The sequence below is a fragment of the Malaclemys terrapin genome, chromosome 1 (assembly GCF_027887155.1).
Source record: "Malaclemys terrapin pileata isolate rMalTer1 chromosome 1, rMalTer1.hap1, whole genome shotgun sequence".
In the NCBI taxonomy this organism is placed as follows: domain Eukaryota; kingdom Metazoa; phylum Chordata; order Testudines; family Emydidae; genus Malaclemys; species Malaclemys terrapin.
Window position 1 is genome coordinate 25073235 of NC_071505.1, and position 19511 is coordinate 25092745.

General features: G+C 38.6%; 1 protein-coding gene across 1 annotated transcript in view; it reads right to left on the reverse strand.

The window, feature by feature from the left end:
* Positions 1-19511, reverse strand: part of RELN (reelin) — a 446977-nt gene that overhangs the window by 40353 nt on the left and 387113 nt on the right. The window contains exons 39-46 of the mRNA XM_054017864.1: positions 18958-19129; positions 18759-18861; positions 15915-16144; positions 13271-13491; positions 11195-11342; positions 8044-8302; positions 5015-5264; positions 2819-2987 (exon numbers count right to left, since the gene is read on the reverse strand). Coding sequence (XP_053873839.1) covers positions 2819-2987; positions 5015-5264; positions 8044-8302; positions 11195-11342; positions 13271-13491; positions 15915-16144; positions 18759-18861; positions 18958-19129 — 1552 coding nt within the window. The remainder of the gene's footprint in view (positions 1-2818; positions 2988-5014; positions 5265-8043; positions 8303-11194; positions 11343-13270; positions 13492-15914; positions 16145-18758; positions 18862-18957; positions 19130-19511) is intronic.

Sequence of the window (19511 nt, forward strand, 5' to 3'; positions counted from 1 at the left end):
GTTTCTGAATTCACCAATATCAATCTGGAGATTGTAGAGGATGAGCTCAATGTGGAGTTATCAAGGTCTCACGAATCGTAATCAATAGACTCTTGAAATCATCCACAATTTCAGAAAATTAAGTCTATTCTGTTTCCAATCTATAGTTCTGTCTGATATTCACTAAATCTAAGATAAAGGCTGTTTTATTTCCCGACTCTTCCATTTTTCAGTATAATCCCTTATCTATGAAGAAATGCATTGTTTACACATGCAAGAAAATGTTTTATTTTTCTGAATCTCTACTATTTTAACTTTTTTATGTTAGTTATTTAATAACTTGTTGTAACATATGTGGTGGAACTGGAAAGGAATTAGATAATCCAAAATAACAGTTAGTCTCTCATGAGTAAAATCACAACATTCAGAGGTTTTAACTACTGCGATGATCTGTAATTTAGACCCAACATGGGCTTTCTCAGAGAAAGCTCACAGATTAGCTCACCCATGTAGAATGTTTGAGTTTCTTCTTTTTTTTAATCATGAGGAAGATCTTGTGAAAAAAACACAAACCCTGAGTCTCAGGTTTGGCAACTTCTATGACTTTTTATGGAATCTAGCAAATCAATGGTTCCCCTGGGAGAACCTTTATATTCTGATTTATATTTTAAAATAAAATCTGAGACATAAGAAATAACTATTCACAGTCTCATCTAGGCCACAAGTTATGTAGCACTCTGGAGTACATAAACCCCAGAAGGCCACGTATGGATACTGTTCTCTAGGCCAAATTATTGGATAGACTGACTGGCAAGTTGCATAAAATGCCCACAAAAATGAGCTATTAAACCACGGAGAGGAGCAAAGCAGCTCAAAGAACAGAGTGCCTTTGTAAATGAGATGCCTCCCCCTCCTAGCAGTACTAGTTCCTATTCTAAATCCCAGACCCTCTTCCTGCTGGGATCCTAGGGCTGTAGTAACCCTTCTCTCACCCAACCCTTGTCTTAAATAATAAAGATAACTTTGTGGTGTGTGATTGTGGTGGGAGGTCTCCTACCACTGACTGTAGCATATGGCAAGAGGCAAAGCTATTGGTCTAAGCGGAGCAATGGTAGCTGTGGGGTCAGTCAAAGAGAGTCTGACTTAATCCTAGGATTCTTGGAGGTTCCTTTCAGATCCAGATTAAATTGGGTTAGAATGTCCATGGAACCCATTATCTTGATTCAACCCCAGAGAACTCCTTTCTCACAAAAAGTGTGAACTTTAAACATTTAACAATGTGACCAATTGATTATGCAAAATATATATGTAAAGCAATAGAAAAGGGTAGCCAGACTAGATGAGGCCAACAGACAGTGAGATATACAAATAACACTGCCTTATGAATATACTTAAAAGGACTGGATGCCTCACTTGTTTAATAATGGGACATGGAGTTTTTCAGTAGTAGTTTGCTAGTTCTAATCCAGGTTAGGGTAATAGAAAATAATGTAATTCCTAGTAAACAGAGGTCCATGTGACAGAAACCACAACTGGCACTATGCCGATCTTCACGGCAATCTTATCAGAGTAAAAATGAAATAAAATTGGAGTCTAAACTACCCTCTTGCCCCTAGCTGGGCCTTTCAAGTCAAAGTTGAGGTATGCTGGCAGGGCATTATGGGGAAACTGGTTCTGACAATGCCCTGCTGTACCTTTTTTGTGAACAGATAGAGAACTTCTGTCTCTAGCATTGTCAGTACAGAACATCTTCTTTCACACACAAAATTCAACCCCAAAGTGAAAACAAGTTTTTTTTTTTTTAAAGAATGTACTAAAAGGAAGTGAAGGTGATAATGGGACGTTTTTAAAACAATGAACAATATGTGAAAGAAGAGTCATATGTGACAAGTAAAACAGAAAAACAAGAAGCATCAAAATATTACTTAAAAATATAAATTTGCAGCCAATAACAGCAAGTACAGGAAGCAGGTGGGGATTTAGACAATAGAATTAACCAAGAACCTCCAAAACCACTGACGGTAGCATAGAGCTACACAGTGTAATGACGATAACCATAACATTGCAATTCTTATCAAAGTCCAAACTGAGAGAGGCTCTTCTTAAATCATAGGTATATTTAATCTACTAAAGACCACATTATGCCTAGCTGCCCGCTGGGTGCACTAAGGGGCACAAGTAGCCTCCTCCTCTCTTGCATCCCACAAACTGGGGATAAGTGCATTTGCTGTGCTTTCCAGAGCATAGGAATTACTTCAATCTAGCACCTTTTGGGGCACAAGATACCCCAGAGAGGATGGGGAGAGGTCAGGGCCAGGGCTCCACTGCACCCTCAACACTGGCCAGTGGAGGTGTCAGGGCCTGCAGGGGATGGGGGTGGGGGGCAGGAAGAGTAGTGCAACACACACCAAAGGGATGTAACCAAGGGCATGTTCCCATGAGGGCCAAAGGACAGAGTGATTCTGCCTATTGCTGCATATCTGCGTATTGCTCTCGCCTCTCAAATTGGACCTCTGCCATGCTCGCACTAAAGGGACAAATGGATGGATACTGTGGAGAGGATAGATGTGTGAGAGTCAATTGTCTTTTGTCTGCTCCCATCAATCCTGGCTATTTAAAATATGCTAAGCAGGAAACCTAACCTCCCCATTTCTAAATAACTGGTAAATGCACATAGTAATTCTGTACGTCTTACTCAGAGCATAATGGCATTTTCATTTGCTCATCTGTACCCACACAATCAGCACAAAAACAGCAATACATTTTAGTTCAAGATTGTATTACATTAGGTCTTGTCAGATTTGTGCACTAAGATTTTCTCTATTCAAAATGTATCTACCTAGTATAATGAGGCAGGGGCAAAGTAATCCTGGTCCATTTGTTGAATGTGTCTGATACCAGAATCCTTTGGAGATGGTACTTGTTGCATTCTACATTAGTGGGCAGGCAGTCTTTCAGTATTGGGTGCCATGTCAATCCGAGATTCACTGAATACTCCAGCTCAATAGCTAAAAATTGAAAGATAATAAATTAGTTAATACAGAAACTTGTATGCTTTAAGTGAATATGTTGTACCAAACTGGTGACCACAGAAGACTTCCTTGTTGTCCCTCTTTATATCTTGACAACTCAGAAGTTTACAGTTGCAGCAGGGGAAGTTTCCAGATTCTCTGACACCAAAAACACAGGCTTGCTCTTGAGCTAAGGAGGAACCTCTATTAGCTGGTAGCATTACAGGATCTATGACACACAATTGATCAGTTCTTATTCTATGCAGTAGAAGGCAGAAGAGCATCTCTACACTAGCCACTTCATTAGAATATCTTACATAAAACTCTTTTCAACTGAGTTTTTCACCTAGTGATCTTGTTTTCAGTTATATATTTCATTATCTAGCCATATCAAATCAACAAATACATTCAAACACAGCAAAAATCAGCAATTAAACTTATTTTAAGCTTATTGCTTATAAACTTTCATAATAAGAATAATGGGTAATCAAACTGGATACAAACTTCAGTTTATTTCCTCACAATGGCTGCAAAAAAGTTTAAGTAACAATAAGCACAGACCATGAACTTTAAATAAATGTTCCAGCTGCCAGGCATTCTGGCTGTATGAAACACTGAGTGATTGATGGTTACAGTTACATTAGTGGTAATTTTGCTTATCTTTTTTGATTCTGCTACCCTTAATAATTCTGAATAACCCTCAATCACACAATCAGTCCCACTCAATGTCTGAGATCAGAACTGAGCATTATATAAATAAAAGGATAAGTTTGTACAAGTAGTTTTTAACATTAATTTTTCATCAAAATGAAGTCCTTCCTCTATCAGGACTAGAAGTACATGATTAGTTAGAGTCCTGCCTAACTGGATATTCAATTAAAATAATGTTAAGGGCAAAACAACAAAACAAAGGAAATTCTTACCTGGCAAGATATAACTAATCTGTTGAAACACTCTTACTCTTAACAGGGATGCTGTAGTGGCTTTAACACCATATGGAAAGAAATTATTATGCATGGGGCAGTAGCTAATTTCTAGGTTTAGATATCTTGGTTACTTCCATAAATTTCAGAATAACAAAATCAGTTAATCTACTTTCGGGATTTACTGGAAACCCAATTTCCATTTTTATGCAGAATCCCAAAGGAATTGCCAGAAGCTCAATGAAATTATATATATTACATTAATAAAACTAAATTAAAAGAATGTTATGTAGGTTGCAAAGTCAAACACACAAAAGTTATAAAATGCCAGTATTTAATTCTTTGTTGTGCATACGCATTGACACAGTTTTTAATTACGCAGTCACACTATTTTTTCCATAGGACCCCTACCTCATTCACTGCATAGAATTATACAGGTATGAAAGCTCTAAAACATATTCAGGATTTCATGTAAATGATGATAATAAAAAACCCTTTGTGCCTGATTATGATTTAATTTGCATCAGGTTTATATCAGTGCAAACTATTCCTGATTTACATTGGTGCAAGTGAGATCAGAATTACGACTTTGTTCTCTGCATTTGCACTAAGCACATCAGTTTTAAGTATTGTCTATTGTGCAATTGTGGAGGATGTGAAGCTACGAAACAAGAGATTTATGCTGGAAACATCAAGCTACTTGGCATTAGACATGTATTATCTAGAGTTAAGAGCAATGTAACCACAAGGAATGGATGTGCCAAACTATTAGACTGCATCTACATTTGGGATCTATTAACCTGTCTAAATGAATTAAACTGAAACTTGAATTCTTATAAACTACATCTTAAATGCTTGTACAGCACCCAAGGCAAAAACTCAGTGCATACATTCATGCACATTGTAAATCTTTTGGTTTGTCTCAGCCTCCAGACACCAACAATAAATGCCAAAATTGCAATTTCCTTATAGAAAAACTATTTTCCCTGTTTTGTTTCTGTACTTTAGTATAGTAGACAGATGAAACAGAAAATAAGTAGCAATACTTTCCTATATATAAAAGGAGAACAGAAAGTATATGATTTATGAAGAAGACCTCACCATAACAGGAGTCAGTGACAGAGCAGGATGCTGCAAAGTCTATTTGTATGAAAGAATCCTCATTAACCACAATGTCAGTGGTTACAACATAACGGGTGCTAGCTTTCTCGATGAAAACCAGTGCATCCCCAGTAGAACCACAGACTGGCATCTTTGTTCCACCTGGATGGAGCAGCCACTTCCTGCTATCCAGTGTGGTAAAATCATCTTCTATTACTGTGTTACCAGAAATATTTCCACCAATAAGAATCTGAAACATGAAAATAGGAGTTTGTTTATTTTATGTAACGAAAATATAAAGTTCAGAAGTTTTTACAGACTCATAGGAATTTCATAGAATCCTAGAGCTGGAACATAAGAACAGCCATAGTGGGTCAGACCAAAGGTCCATCTAGCTCAGTATCCTGTCTTCTAACAGTGGACAATGCCAGATGCTTCAGAGAGAATGAACGGAACAGACAATCACTGAGTGATCCATCCCTGTCATCCACTCCCAGATTCTGGCAATCAGAGGCTAGGGACACCTGGAGCAGTGGTTCTCAATGAAAGGTCTGGGGCCCCCTTGGGGACCTTGGGTAGGTTTCAGGGGGGCCACCAAGCAGGGGCAGCATTAGACTTGCTGGGGCCCAGGGTAGAAAGCTGAAGCCCGACTGCATGGGGCTGAAGTCCAGGGCCCTGAGCCCCGCCATTTGGGGCTGAAGCCAAAGCCTGAGCAACGTAGCTTTGGTATAGGGACCCAGGCTATTGCCTTGCTTGCTAGCCCCTAAATTGGCCCTGGCTTTTATATGCAGAAAACCAGTGACTGTGGCACAGATGGGCCGTGGAGTTTTTATAGCATATTGGGGGCCCCTCAGAAAGAAAAAGGTTGAGAACCTCTGACCTAGAGAATAGGGTTGCATTCCTGACCATCTGGCTAATAGCCATTAATAGACCTATCCTCCAGGAAATTATCTAATTCTTTTTTGAACCCAGTTATAGTTTTGGCTTTTACAACATCCCATGACAAAGAGTTCCACGGATTGACTGTGTGTTGTGTGAAGAAGTATTTCCTTTTGTTTGTTTTAGACCCACCCCCTATTGATTTCCATGGGTGACCCCTGGTTCTTGTGTTATGAGAAGGAGTAAATAACACTTCCTTATTTACTTTCTCCACACTAGTCATGATTTTATAGACCTCAATCATATCCCCCCATAGTCATCTCTCATCCAAGCTGAAAAGTCCCAGTCTTTTTAATCTCACCTTAGATGGAAGCTGGTTCATACCTTTAATCATGTTTGTTGTTCTTCTTTGTACCTCTTCAATTCTGATATATATTTTTAAAGATGGTGCAACTAGAACTGCATGCAGTATTCAAGATATGGGTCTACCATGGCTTTGTATAGTGGCATTATGATATTTTCTGTCTTATTATCTATCCCTTTCCTAATGGTTCCTAACTTTCCATCAGCTTTTTGGATTGCTGCTGCACATTGAGCAGATGTTTTCAGAGAACTATCCACAATGACTCCAAGATCTCTTAGTTGAGTGATAACAGCTGATTTAGACCCCATCATTTTGTAATTATAGCTGGGATTATGTTTTCCAATGTACATTACTTTGCATTGATCAACTCTGAATTTCATCTGCCATTTTTTTGCCCAGTTTCTTAGTTTTGTGAGATCCCTTTGTAGCTCTTCACAGTCTGCTTTGGACTTACTATCTTGATGGTATCTTAACTATCTTGATAGTCTAGTCCATGCTCTGCTAATATAGGATTATTCCATATTCCCCAGTGCTTGATTTTATCTGAATTTTCAAAAAAGGGATCAAAATTTACATTGCACAGACAGGTTATAAGAAAAGGGAGTAACTCAAAGGAGTCCATGTTGGAAAAGCAGCCACGCAAAAGGAGGAGAGGAAAAAAATAAATGCAGACATAGGGCATGATCTTGTAAACATTTGCACACATGGGTAACTATATTCACATAAATAGGCCGCTGAACTACTGACTCATGAAGTAAAATTACTCACATGCGTAAGTGTCTGCAGGGTCCTGCCCACAACAATTATTTTCTTGTTGACTGTTTAAGTGCAGTATAACTTTATGCATTTTGAATGGAATTCTGACTCTGCTGAAGTCAGTAGGAGTTTTGTCATTGAGTTCAGTAGGGTCAGGATTTCACTGTTGGTTTCCAGTCAGCATGAAATTTATTATTTATCTGTTTTTCGGAATTCAGTTCAAAATTGTGTGTTTTGACAATAGTTAAATAATTGTGAGGACCTAGGAATTAAAAGTTGTTCTTTCCTTTAAACGAAGGAAAGGAAAGAAGTTTTGCAATATTGATATTTGACAAGGCTGAAAATTCAATATCTGGGAATTTCAGAGATGGCCTGAGCTAACAATTATAAAAAATGTACACAAATATTTTACAATATTGGCCCCAAACAATGCAATAACATCACTGTTAGACATAGAGCCAGAGTCTCCTCCACTTACACTTGTTTTACATCACTGTGACACCAGTGACTTTAGGAGAGTTACTCCAGATTTATACCAATGTTCATGTAAAGAATATTTTTGATAACTAGTGTAGAATAATGTATAGAGGGAAACCCCAATCCTGAATACTCCCAAACTTTCAATATGTTCAAAATTGGAAGATGGATCCAGATCTAAGTTTTGCAAGTAACTCATCTCTTTATGTGCCAAACCAAACGTCATATCTGTACCTCTTGAGTTTCTGAGTTTCCCAGTTTAGATCCAGATACGTATTTTCCACATTAAGCCCATCTCTAATCTTCACCTATTTTTTTTTTTTACAAATTGACATTATCCATATGTCAAGGCCCTATCTAACTCTGATACGGATATCCCTCACCCAACACGAGAACTGCATATTAGAAATGGAAAAACTCTTAAATATTAGGTTTGATCATCCTAACAGTTTTCTAGGTACAGCTGGTAAAGGAACAGATATAAAACACAGTGGAAATATTAAGATTTGATGGCAATGTGAGGTAATACTGTAAGGCACAAAAGATAAATTACCTGATCAATTACCCATGGGCTGTAAAAATGCCCATTCTCAGATGGTTGCCACCAGCGGAGACGAGTGGAGCTGGAACGGGCCTTCAAGGGAATTTCCAGAGCAATGTATCGGCCTACATTGCTTGAATTACTGAAGAGGAATTCCTGCAGCAGGCTCCATGTGAGGCCCCCATTGAGTGAATATTGCAAAAGCACAGGTTGGCTTCTGGGGTCTGGAACTCCCTTACCGCATCCCAGTCTCATGAAGAACTGCACAAATCTAACATCAGTAACAATTACTGTAAAACATTTCTTCACAGAAAACCCTGTATAATCAGTTGAGGACTAGAGGAAACTCAGCGCTTATCCAATCAGTTTTGGTTTTTGCAGGGAATACTATTTAACAAATATTCTAATTACAGAGACAGTGTCTGTACATACAAAAATATCTGCCAGCTCCTCCATAAAGCAAATGATCACATTTTTGTTTCTTTTCTAGCCCGGTGTATTCTTGGTAGAAGGAAGACTCCACTTTAGGAGAGATTTTCCGTCTCCCTCTCCACAGGTCATGGAGACTAAAGCAGACAGTAGTGGTGGTAATACATCTGATTTGTGTGTGGAGAGGTGTTAGGTATAGGAAGTTAAACAAAGGTATTCATGTACCCTTCACGCATTTGTGTGCAAAACTGATATTTTTGCAAATATCAGCAAATTTGACCTGGAGTGAAATTTTACCCTTTCAGCCTGTTGGCATAGAGTTTAATGGTCAAAATAGCAACCGATGGCTCTAGGGAGAGAGCATGATTTTTTTTATGAATTTGCTCTAGGGCAAAAATTCACTAAGTCTCGTTATTTTGACAAAAACAGAGAAAAACTGGCAGTGAAAACAAAAAATGTTTAACTTCTGAGCTGATGAAAAAAGGTATGTTTTTGTCCATTTAATCAGATATGAAAATTTAGTCTAAACTTCACACTGCTTTACACATACTGGGGGAAATCCTTGTCTCTTTGAAGTCAATAGCAAAACTCCCATTGACCTCGATGGATGCAGTATTTCACACACCTTCTAATGGCCTGTATGAAATTTGTATGAAATTAGGGAATCCTTCCTTTTGAGGTACCACAGCGATGTTTGAACAGGTACACCAACTCCATGTAGTACACAAAGAATTGTCAAGGACTTATTCAGTTATGATCCTATAATATTTTATATTCATTAATCCACACCATTATGCTCCATCTACTATTGTTTTGTTTAGTAGAGTTTCAGGTTTTTTGGTACCCACATAAAATGGGATATATGCACATGAACTTTTTTAGCATATGGAATTTAACATCTGGAGATAGGATACTGAGCTACATGGATTGTTGATTTGATCTGGTATGGCAATTTCTATAATTCCTAACTGCTGTGTATTGTGTATTGTGTATTGCTAGCACAGTCAGCATTACTAGTCTATTTTTTTCAGAGAATCCCTCATGAGAAAGTACATGGCTTTTAGCATGGTTATTGACCCCACTGCTCCTACATTTACACTCGATAGTTCCTTTTATAAGATCTATTGGTGATTCCTAATCTCAGAGGGCAAAATTAATGCCTGACGTAAGTGGACACAACACCTAATGACTTCAATGGGACTTGGCTCAGTTATATCAGGGATGAATTTGGTCCAGAGTTTAGCAGGAGGCCTATGAAGCTAACTTGGAAATTAATGAACTACAATAGTAGTGGAATGCTAGAGAATAGTCATCCAAAATGTTGTTTTATCCACAGAAAAGAAGAAAAGATAGTTATTTGCTGATTTTTCCTACTGCAGACACAAAAAATTAAATATGAGGCCCTGTTTTTTCTTTCTTTTTTTGTCAGCATGGCATTCATTTATCTTCAGTCTTGGAGAAAATTGGGATTTTACATATAACACCTTGAGGTCAATGTATGCAAATCCAGCTACAGCTTACCACAGAGAAGAGATAAATGACAATGCTTTGAACACAAGAGAGAAGGAAAACACATTGTGGATTAGTCTAATGGAGCATCATACAAGGACTCTTGTATCTTTTGTGAAATAGTGTTGTTAATTTTAGAACAGCCTAGAAAATCAAATTACTGAAAAAGTACTGATGTCTTTGGTTACCAAGCTGAAAACCCAATTTGTCTTGGTTTGAGGAACCTTGGAATATAAATATAAATGTGATGACACTTTAGTGATGGTTTGTCTACAGACATGGGTTATTCTTTCTCTAAAAAATGTATAAATTAAGCATCATTGTAGACTAAGATGGGCAATGAAATCATCATTTTAATCCTTTATGTTAATGAGGACTACAAGCCAAAAAGAGCTAACGTGCATGTTAAAACATGCTTTATGTAGTGTTAAATAAGTCTTGCATTAGGAGTTTTCTGTTTACTAAGGGTCAGTGAACAAATCTGTGGAAAAATACAACATTTCAGAGGTAAAATAGTATTAAAGATAATAGGCTACGATAATGAATAAGTCAATAGACAATGACTGTTCAATGGTTTGCAAACAATTAGGACACAGCTTCATTTTGCATTGGTTTAACGTTTCCCCCCCCCTTGCTTAATATTTTAGACATGTCCTGCTATCAAATATGTCTTCTGCAGGCCATAATGACAAGACATAATCGCTAAATACATTAAAAATGTTTTTTTTTAATATAACTGTGATCAGTGTAGCTGGTGACAAGCTTGACAGGAATTTGTCAGTGAATTATTAGAAAAAATGTGTGCAATAAGAAGAAATTAAGCTTCAGAAAATTAAGGAGTTATATGATGATGAATACAATGACTATAATGGTAACAGATACGCCTACTTCAACAACGATTCATGATGCAACAAAACCGTAAGAGAAGCAGAGTGTCTGATATACAACGAATTTCACGTTATGCATATGAGAAATGAACATATTATTGTCCACATGAATAAACTACACGTGATGTTTCAGATCCTGCAGTCCTCACTCTTGGAAAATGACCCCTGACTTAAATGGGAATTCCCATTGACTTAAATAGGAGTTTTGCCTGAGTAAGGATTGCAGGATATGCCCCAACATACTTATACACATTTGCTTTCACCACAGAAGTATAATATAAAGAATATTTTACCTATTCTCTCAATGGAATCTTGAAAGTGTTTTAAAACTGTATTACCTTGCCTGTGATAAATCCAGATCTCGAGTCATCAGCATACGCAAGCCTTCTTCACTAAAGAAGAGGTTGTTTCCTCCGGACAGGATACCACATTTCCTAGATGGTTTTCCACCACTCACCATCAAGAATCTATCAGACTCTAGCTGACCTGAGTGCACAGTACATATATTTTTAGGATTTGCCCTGAAGCACTCCTGTTACAACAGTATTATTTCCAAAAGAAGTAAGCTATATAAATCATTATGTTCAGAGTGAACAAATATTTGTACCAGAACTTTTTGACCCCCACCATGTTTCCTAGAAAACTGCTACGGAACAAAACTTGCTAAAATATAAAAACATAACTCTGAAGCTTAAAGTTTTCATCTCTATTCATTCAAAGGAGATTCTGATTACTTTCCTATGCTTTTATTTGGATTACATAAAAATACCCAACTATATAAGGAAACAGCTCAGTGTTATGTCCAAGTTGCAGTTAGCAGTTAGTTCAGTTTGAAATAAATAACTACAAGAATTATGGGAGGAATTTGACTCTAAGACACTATTTTGTCCAAAATTAGTACTTTCAGTTATGTTTGTTTACAGAGTAGCTTATACTTTACTTTTTGTTGTGGGGAGTGAGGGGTTTTGAGGAATGTGACATGAATTTATTTCTCCTGCTGCTCTATCCACCATGGCTCCTTAGTCTGCTGTGTCTGCTCAGCTGCAGCCCTCACTCACCACCATTTGTGTGTCAGAGGAAGCTGGCATACAAGGGAGACTGGGTGGCAGTACAGTGACACGGGTGGAAATGGAAGTAGTGTGGGTAGCAATGGAGGGTTCCAATGTATTGAAAGTGTTGCTTTGTGCCCCTCATTTCAGGGGTTGGAGCCTCCCATTTGTAAGTTTTGTGCTCTCCTAACAGTGTCAGAAAGCTGAGAGGTATGGTCTGGTTTTCAAAGGCTGAGGAATTTCGAAATACTTAGGACTTTCCTTCAGATTCCTGTGCGGCAGACCAATCCTGTGCAGTAGGCAGGGCCGGCTCCAGCATTTCTGCCGCCCCAAGCAAAAAAAAAAAAAAAAAAAAGCTGCAATCGGCGGCAGCAGTTCAGCTGCAGGTCCTTCGCTCCTAGAGGGAGGATTGCCCCCGAATTGCCACAGGTGCCGCCCCTCTCCCTTGGCCGTCCCAAGCACTTGCTTGTTAAGCTGGTGCCTGGAGCCGGCCCTGGCAGTAGGCATACTGTTCATCCCATTCTCTATTATTCTATTTATCTGAGAGGATGAACTAAAAGTAAAATTACTTCAAAACCAGACAAAATATTAATTTATTCACAACTTTCAGTGATTTAACTTAAGAGCTATTCCTTGCCAGAAATTCCATGTGCTCATTACTATGATAAAATGAAGTGCTTCTCTAGATGTAGAGTTTTGGAATCATTGAATCATGCAGAATGTATGTTTCCGTCGTAGGTCAGTAAATAGAAAAAGGTGTCTAGATAAATACTGTAGGCATCATCAAATGATCATTAATATTGTTTAAGGCTCAAATCCCGATCACTTCACTCATGTGAACAGTCACACTGATGTAATTGGGACTAACATGCATGAGTAGGGTGACCAGATAGCAAGTGTGAAAAATTGGGACGGGGGTGGGGGGTAATAGGAGCCCATATAAAAAAAAGCCCCAAATATTGGGACTGTCCCTATAAAATCAGGACATCTGGTCAGGCTGGCTCCAGGCACCAGCGCAGCAAGCAGGTGCTTGGGGCGGCCAACGGAAAGGGTCGGCATGTCTGGCTCTTCAGCGGCGGGTCCCTCAGTCCCTCTCGGAGGGAAGGACCGGCTGCTGAATTGCCGCCGAAGAATGAAGTGGCGGTGGTAGAGCTGCCGCCGAAGTGCTGCCGATCGAGCCTTTTTTTTTTTTTCCCTGCCGTTTGGGGCGGCAAAAACTCTGGAGCCAGCCCTGCATCTGGCCACTCTATGCATGAGGAAGGTCAGCAGGATTTGGCTGTAAGAAGTCTGATCTCTTTAACCATAGGTTCTATGAAGGATGGTAGCTAAAAATCACTATGAAGAGTTCATATAAAAAAGAGATACCTTCAAAATCGTCCTTGAGAAAGTCTGAATTCATGGTGCTTATTTTACAGGTTGGCCCAGAATACCCTGGATCACAGATACACTTAGTTCCATTGAGACAGCTGCCATGTCCATTACACATCTCTTCACATTGTGGGCCAATGTATACATTATCAATGGCCCAAGTCACGGGTTGGGACCCAGCAGGATAAAATCCCTGGTACCATCTGAATCTTACTGATCTGAAACAGGTACATAGTATATCCAGGTCAAACAATAATTAGTTGCATATGAAATTACAATGTGCTTTTTGCTAGAATTAATATTCTTACTAAGTTTGTCCTAAAAATGGAAAGATATAGTCACTACCTTCAATATCCAATAAATCCCGCTACTCAGTCAACACAAATATATTTACAGGAAAACAGAAGGGCTTGATCCACCAGTTACATTACTTTAAAAACTTAGTTATGGACTAAAATCATCCCTCAGACCACCAATTTTTTGGGGGGTGAGGGGCTGGACTTGGATGGTTTTCCTTTACCTTTAATTTACAGACTTAGGACCAGATTGTACCACCCTTGCTCATATTGGACAGTATCTTACTTCACAATTAATCACACTGATTTCAATGAGACTAGTTATGGGATAAAGGTGGCATAAGCTTGCCCCAAATTAGATGGAAAGAATAAATGATATGGCATGTCAACAGATAGTCAACTTGGCTTTATACTATTTAATCCTAAAAAAAAAAAAAAAAAAAAAAAAAAGCATGTTGCAAGATGTTAATTTAAATTGTAAACTCCTTGGGGGTGTGGACCTGTCATTTTTAATTTGTCTTCTAAGTGCTATGCACATCTGTGCTGCATATAAATAATAACAGACCAAGGGAAGGAGAGGGAACAAATTAAACAAGCAGAAAACTGCTCTGCAGAGAATAATTTAAAATCACTCCCTGCCCCTTCCCTCAAAAATGAGAAAACCTTGAAAAGGAGAGAGAAAACAGAAGAAGTAGGATAAGGAAGAAGCATTTAACTATGTTGTGGACTTTTTTTAATATATACCCTTCTAAACTATTTCTAAATTCAGCTGCTGAATCAGCTGCATAAACAGTAGTACATGTCTGGTGCACAGGTACTTTGGCTTTTATTTGCCATTTAATAGCAATTTTGGGGAGTGACTCAGAGAATAGTAGATGGCTGGTTGACGGTGAAATTACCAACAACTGATTCATAGAAAAGGTGCCAATAATCATTCCTCTTGTAGTCAGTAAAATGAACTGACTTTATTGCCTCCTCAGTTATTTTCTGAGACACAACCACAGAGTGTCCAGGGAGTGTTTTAGAGACTAATTTTTAAAATGAAAATTCCATCCATTGTGCTCAACCCACCAACATGAAAATTCAAAAAGACCAGGCATACTTCTCACTATGAATAAAATGTGACATATGTTTGAAACAGAGGGTGAAATTCTGGCCCCACTGAAGTTAATGGGAGTTTTCCAATTCACTTCGCTGGGGCCCGGATTTCACCCAGAGTATGCAACTGCAACTGGCTATTCTTAGTTTACTGCTAGAGGTGCCCATCTGCTGAGGAAGCACATTAATTTCTGACAGAGGGAGCCTAACGTAAGAAACTAAAAATGTCTTCAAATTGTTATAATATTGGTTTAACCTCTAGAAAGTGCAGGTGGATGAGAGAATGTCTGTTTTAGAGTAAAACAGGTGGGTCAATCAGGCTGTTTCTTTTTCATAGCATCATAGAATATCAGGGTTGGAAGGGACCTCAGGAGGTCATCTGTCCAACCCCCTGCTCAAAGCAGGACCAATCCCCAACTAAATCATCCCAGCCAGGGCTTTGTCAAGCCTGGCCTTAAAAACCTCTGAGGAAGGAGATTCCAATTTTCTGGATTCCTGGGCTCTGGGGAGGTAGGGGGTGTGGATGTCTGGGCTGTGGGCGCCCCATGGCTGGTCTCTGGGGGGGAGGAGTGGGTGTGGGTGTCTCAGACCAGAGAGGCAGAGTTTTCCCCCAAGATATGCCTAGCTGGCCTGTAACATACCCAGAGGGGCCCAACAAAAGCAAAGCAGAGAAACTGGGTTGTCATAGGGGTTTCTTTAACTCTCTGTTCCTGGGGGAAAAAATTTTGTTGTCTGTATTGTTACAGACATACTTGCTGACAGGTATTTTGAAATAAACTACCAAAATAATTGAAACTGGCATGATTATATTGAGTTATTTTGACAAATAAAATATGCAGAATTTTGCAGAATTTTAAAATAGTGTGTGCAGAATTTTAAATTTTTTGGCACAGAATTCCCCCGGGAGTAACAGGAGGGACAGTAGGCTTCACAAGCATGCTACTTCCCCCACCCCATCTTGCATAAGTGGGCAGAGAAGGTCAGGCAGCAGCTATAGTGGAAGTTTTTCTCCCTGTGCAACACGCCCACCACGAGATCTGAACCAGCATAGTGGCAGAAGTAATCTGTGCCAGAAGAAGAGCTGGCACACTTTACTTTACGCTTGGAGAAAAGGGTGAGCTAGGGAAAGAACCGTGACTCAGGGTGAGACATAACATCTCCATTTCCGCTATAAGATGGTTACTGTTTCAATAAAGCAAATTCAAATACAGAAAAAACCTTATTAGAACTAGAAGCCAGACACTTACCCACACAGGTGCAGTTTTCCAAAGTGGATGACCTCTCTTCTCCAGCCCTGAGCTGTACCAGCATAGTAAGTGCTGCTTGGATGATGCTCAGTGGAGCATAAGGAGCTGAGATAGCTGCTACTACTGTAGCACAGTGGAAGAAGCAGGTGCCAGGTTGCCCCTAGATCTCGTGAGAATTCAAGTTTCACTGGGTCTGCAGATGAGCTATCAGTGGTGCAGCCAATATTGATCTAGAGTAGAAAAATAAAATCACGAAGATTACACAGGGTCAAAATGTGGCATTTAGCTGCTGACCCGCATTTTGTGTGGTGCAGGGCTTCATTGCCCAGGGGGAGCTCAAGAGGGATTGCATCTCAGGGAGATATAATACCTCCTTAAGCAGCCCAGTGTGCGGGCACGTTGCAGGCTGTACAATGTTCTAAGATATTGTAGCCTGCTCCTTCTCTTAATACTCTGTATGCTTGTGTGTGTGTGTGTGGTCCCAACTCCTCAGGGCAGAGATTGCCCCTGGGTGGGGTGTACAAAAGGTGAAAGTTTCTTGTGCATTCCCCTACCATCCACCTATCGAAGGGCATGCCACAGTCCAGGCTATCTTAAAAAAATTCAACTGCTACTACTAATAAAAAATTAATTAGATGCATTAAATATTTCTACAAGGGCAAAAACATGTTTCTGAGTAAGCAAAAGCAAAAACAATAGACCTGATGTCCCTAGCAGTATGGCTGTAGTAATTTGCAACATCTCCGGCAGTACTTAGAGAATGCACCCCCAGACACGGCGACAGAGAAATGTGAATTTAAAAAAAATAGAAATGATAATAAAACAAACATAATATGCAAACATTCATTGTTGATTAAAGGATCCTTAACCTAACTGTGGTTCTCTTTACTCTTGTAGTCCCAGGGAATTATACTATCAGAACAGATTTATACCATAGGAATTATCCCTAAAGGTATTTACTATATCATTCGAGTCTTTTGTTCAGAGTCGGTATTCTCTTTTTTGCTTATATAAGACAGTGGGGCCTAGGAGGAAGTATCCAAAACACCTACAGATAGGGCAGGGTTTGGATTTGAGGCCAAACCAGAGATGTAATTTGAGTCTGGCAGTGCCAGAATCTTTCATGCTGTTCTGGTGAGATCCCGCTGACATAGTGAACAGTAGAAATTGTATATAATCAGCAGTCCTACCAATATCCTGAAAAATTGTAATGTATAGTTTTGTGAAACATCTGAAACCTTAAGGGCTTGTCTACATAGGACACTTAGGCAAATTAATCTGAATTAAGTAAAGGTGTGACTTTAAAGTGGGTTAGTTTAACTGCATTAAACCCTTGTGTGGATGCTCTCATTTAGAATTAAAGTGGCTTTAATGTGGTTTCGTTTAATTCACTTTTTGGGAGTGAATTTTAATTCAGATTAATCTTCCTAAGTGTCCCTGTGTAGACAAACCCTAAAACATATTTTGGCATGCCCATAACGTAAAATAATCTGATTTCCTGCCTCCCATGTGTTTGTACAAAAATATGCTTGCAGTTTGAAATTTTTTATGCCGTGGTGACAGTTATAAAGACATAATAGACTGGATGGAACCAGGGTTGTTAGTACACTTGTAGGATGAGGAAGCCCTCAAGAGTAAAATATATTGTGTTGTATTTACCATATCGTAAGTAAAAACTCATGTTATGGACAAAATACAAAGCACAGATGAAACCATTTAAATCCTTTGTTTCCACTTATGTTTTTAGGGATAGTAGTTTTATTTCTAATGTACTGATCCTTAACTTAAAACAAATTATTTCCAAAAGCCAGTGACATACAGCACTATGTATAAATGTTGAAAACACACCATATAAGATAAAGCTTCCCTTATTGCTCCACAGTGCACGAGACTTGTCAACCTATTATAACTAGAGAATCCACCCATCTGGAAATTAAGAGAAATGCTTGACCAGATCTAGTTCTTGTACTCTTGAGACACAGACTGAAACTTTACTGCATTATGTATAATAGCTTCATTTATACTAATGTCTTCAAAAACCTTAGCAGCTGAAGGCATTTAACTTTTTTCATACAATGCCTGTACCAGATCCAAAATATGCATGTAGGTCTTTTGAGGTTAACACTCTGAAGATTTGAAGTATCTTAATGTGAACTCATTTTTTTGTTTCTTAAAACAGAAAACAATTTGTGTTCCATATTTTATTAAGTGCTTGCATGACAAACTGAAATGTGCATTAGTACACAACCAAATTTAATTTTCTTAGAATACTCTAAATATCATTTCAGCAACAGTTTATAATCCAAAATCATTTGTTGTTTAATGATGGAATGTGCTATGACTTAGTTAAATGCTATATACATATTATATTGTATTACATAGCTTCCTGCCGCTCTCATTGGCCAGGAACAGCAAACCTCGCCCACTGGGAGCTGCGGGCAGCCGTGCCTGTGAATGGTCAATACAAACAAACTGTCTTGTGGCCTGCCAGCGGATTACCTTGATGGGCCACGTGTGGCCCGTGGGCTACAGGTTGCCCACTACTGATTTATACTATTTAGTATAAATATATATGTAGAAGTAGTTAAAAGAATTGCAAGAAAACAGAAAAATTGGAGAGAGAAATTTTCCATAGCTATATGATAAAAGCCTTCTAGCCACATCCACAACAAGAATGGCTAGCAGCTGTTAAACCATATAAAACAGTTTACAATTATGGGAAATTATACAGATCTCTATATTTGGGCAAACACCAGAGAGGAAACAAAATACCAAAATGAGATCAAGAAAGATTAAAACTCCCCATGTAAGAAAACAGAAAGGCTACATTGTGGGGATAAGTACCTCAAATTGGATTATGGTGTTCTCATTCACATTCAATTCCCTTGTTGTAATGGAATGTTCTCCAATTTCATTTGAAACAAATACCATAGCAGAATCTTCCTCCCTACCACAAAAAGGAAAGAGGTATTTTAGGTCTGATTTATTTGATGGCTATTTATTTTCAATTTATTGCTGGGAGGTAGATTCTTTTAATACGTACGGGGCTCCCTTTGATGAATACGGACAATAAAGCCCAATATTACCACCAGGGTAGAAAAGCCAGTTATCCTCTTTAGGTCCAAAGTCAAATGTATCCAGAAGTATAACAGAATTCTTTAGATTGTTTCCATTAATAATGAAGTTATCTATAATCCAGATTTCTTCTTTCTTGCCTAAGAAGAAAGGGAGAATGTATTGTGTTAACTCTTACAGAAGAGAGTGAGAACAAATAACAATGGGTTAGAGTGCAAAAGTCTCACTGCATTGGTGAACAGCTGCTTTAATGAGTAGTCTGTCCCACAGATTTCACTGGGCCATATGCATGATAAAGTACTCATCAGGGTGCATCAGGGCACCACGATCTGGCCCTATCTGCCTGTAAGCATAGAATATTCTTCCAAAATAAGAAACCTGCACAAAAGTAATGACCAACTGAAGTGTGAAAAACGGTTTTGCAAGTATCTTTCAATAAAGTCATATTTACTTTGCAAAGTAAGCTACAATAAAAAATTCATTGAGCTAATTGTCCAAAAAGTCAAAACTGATGATTAAACG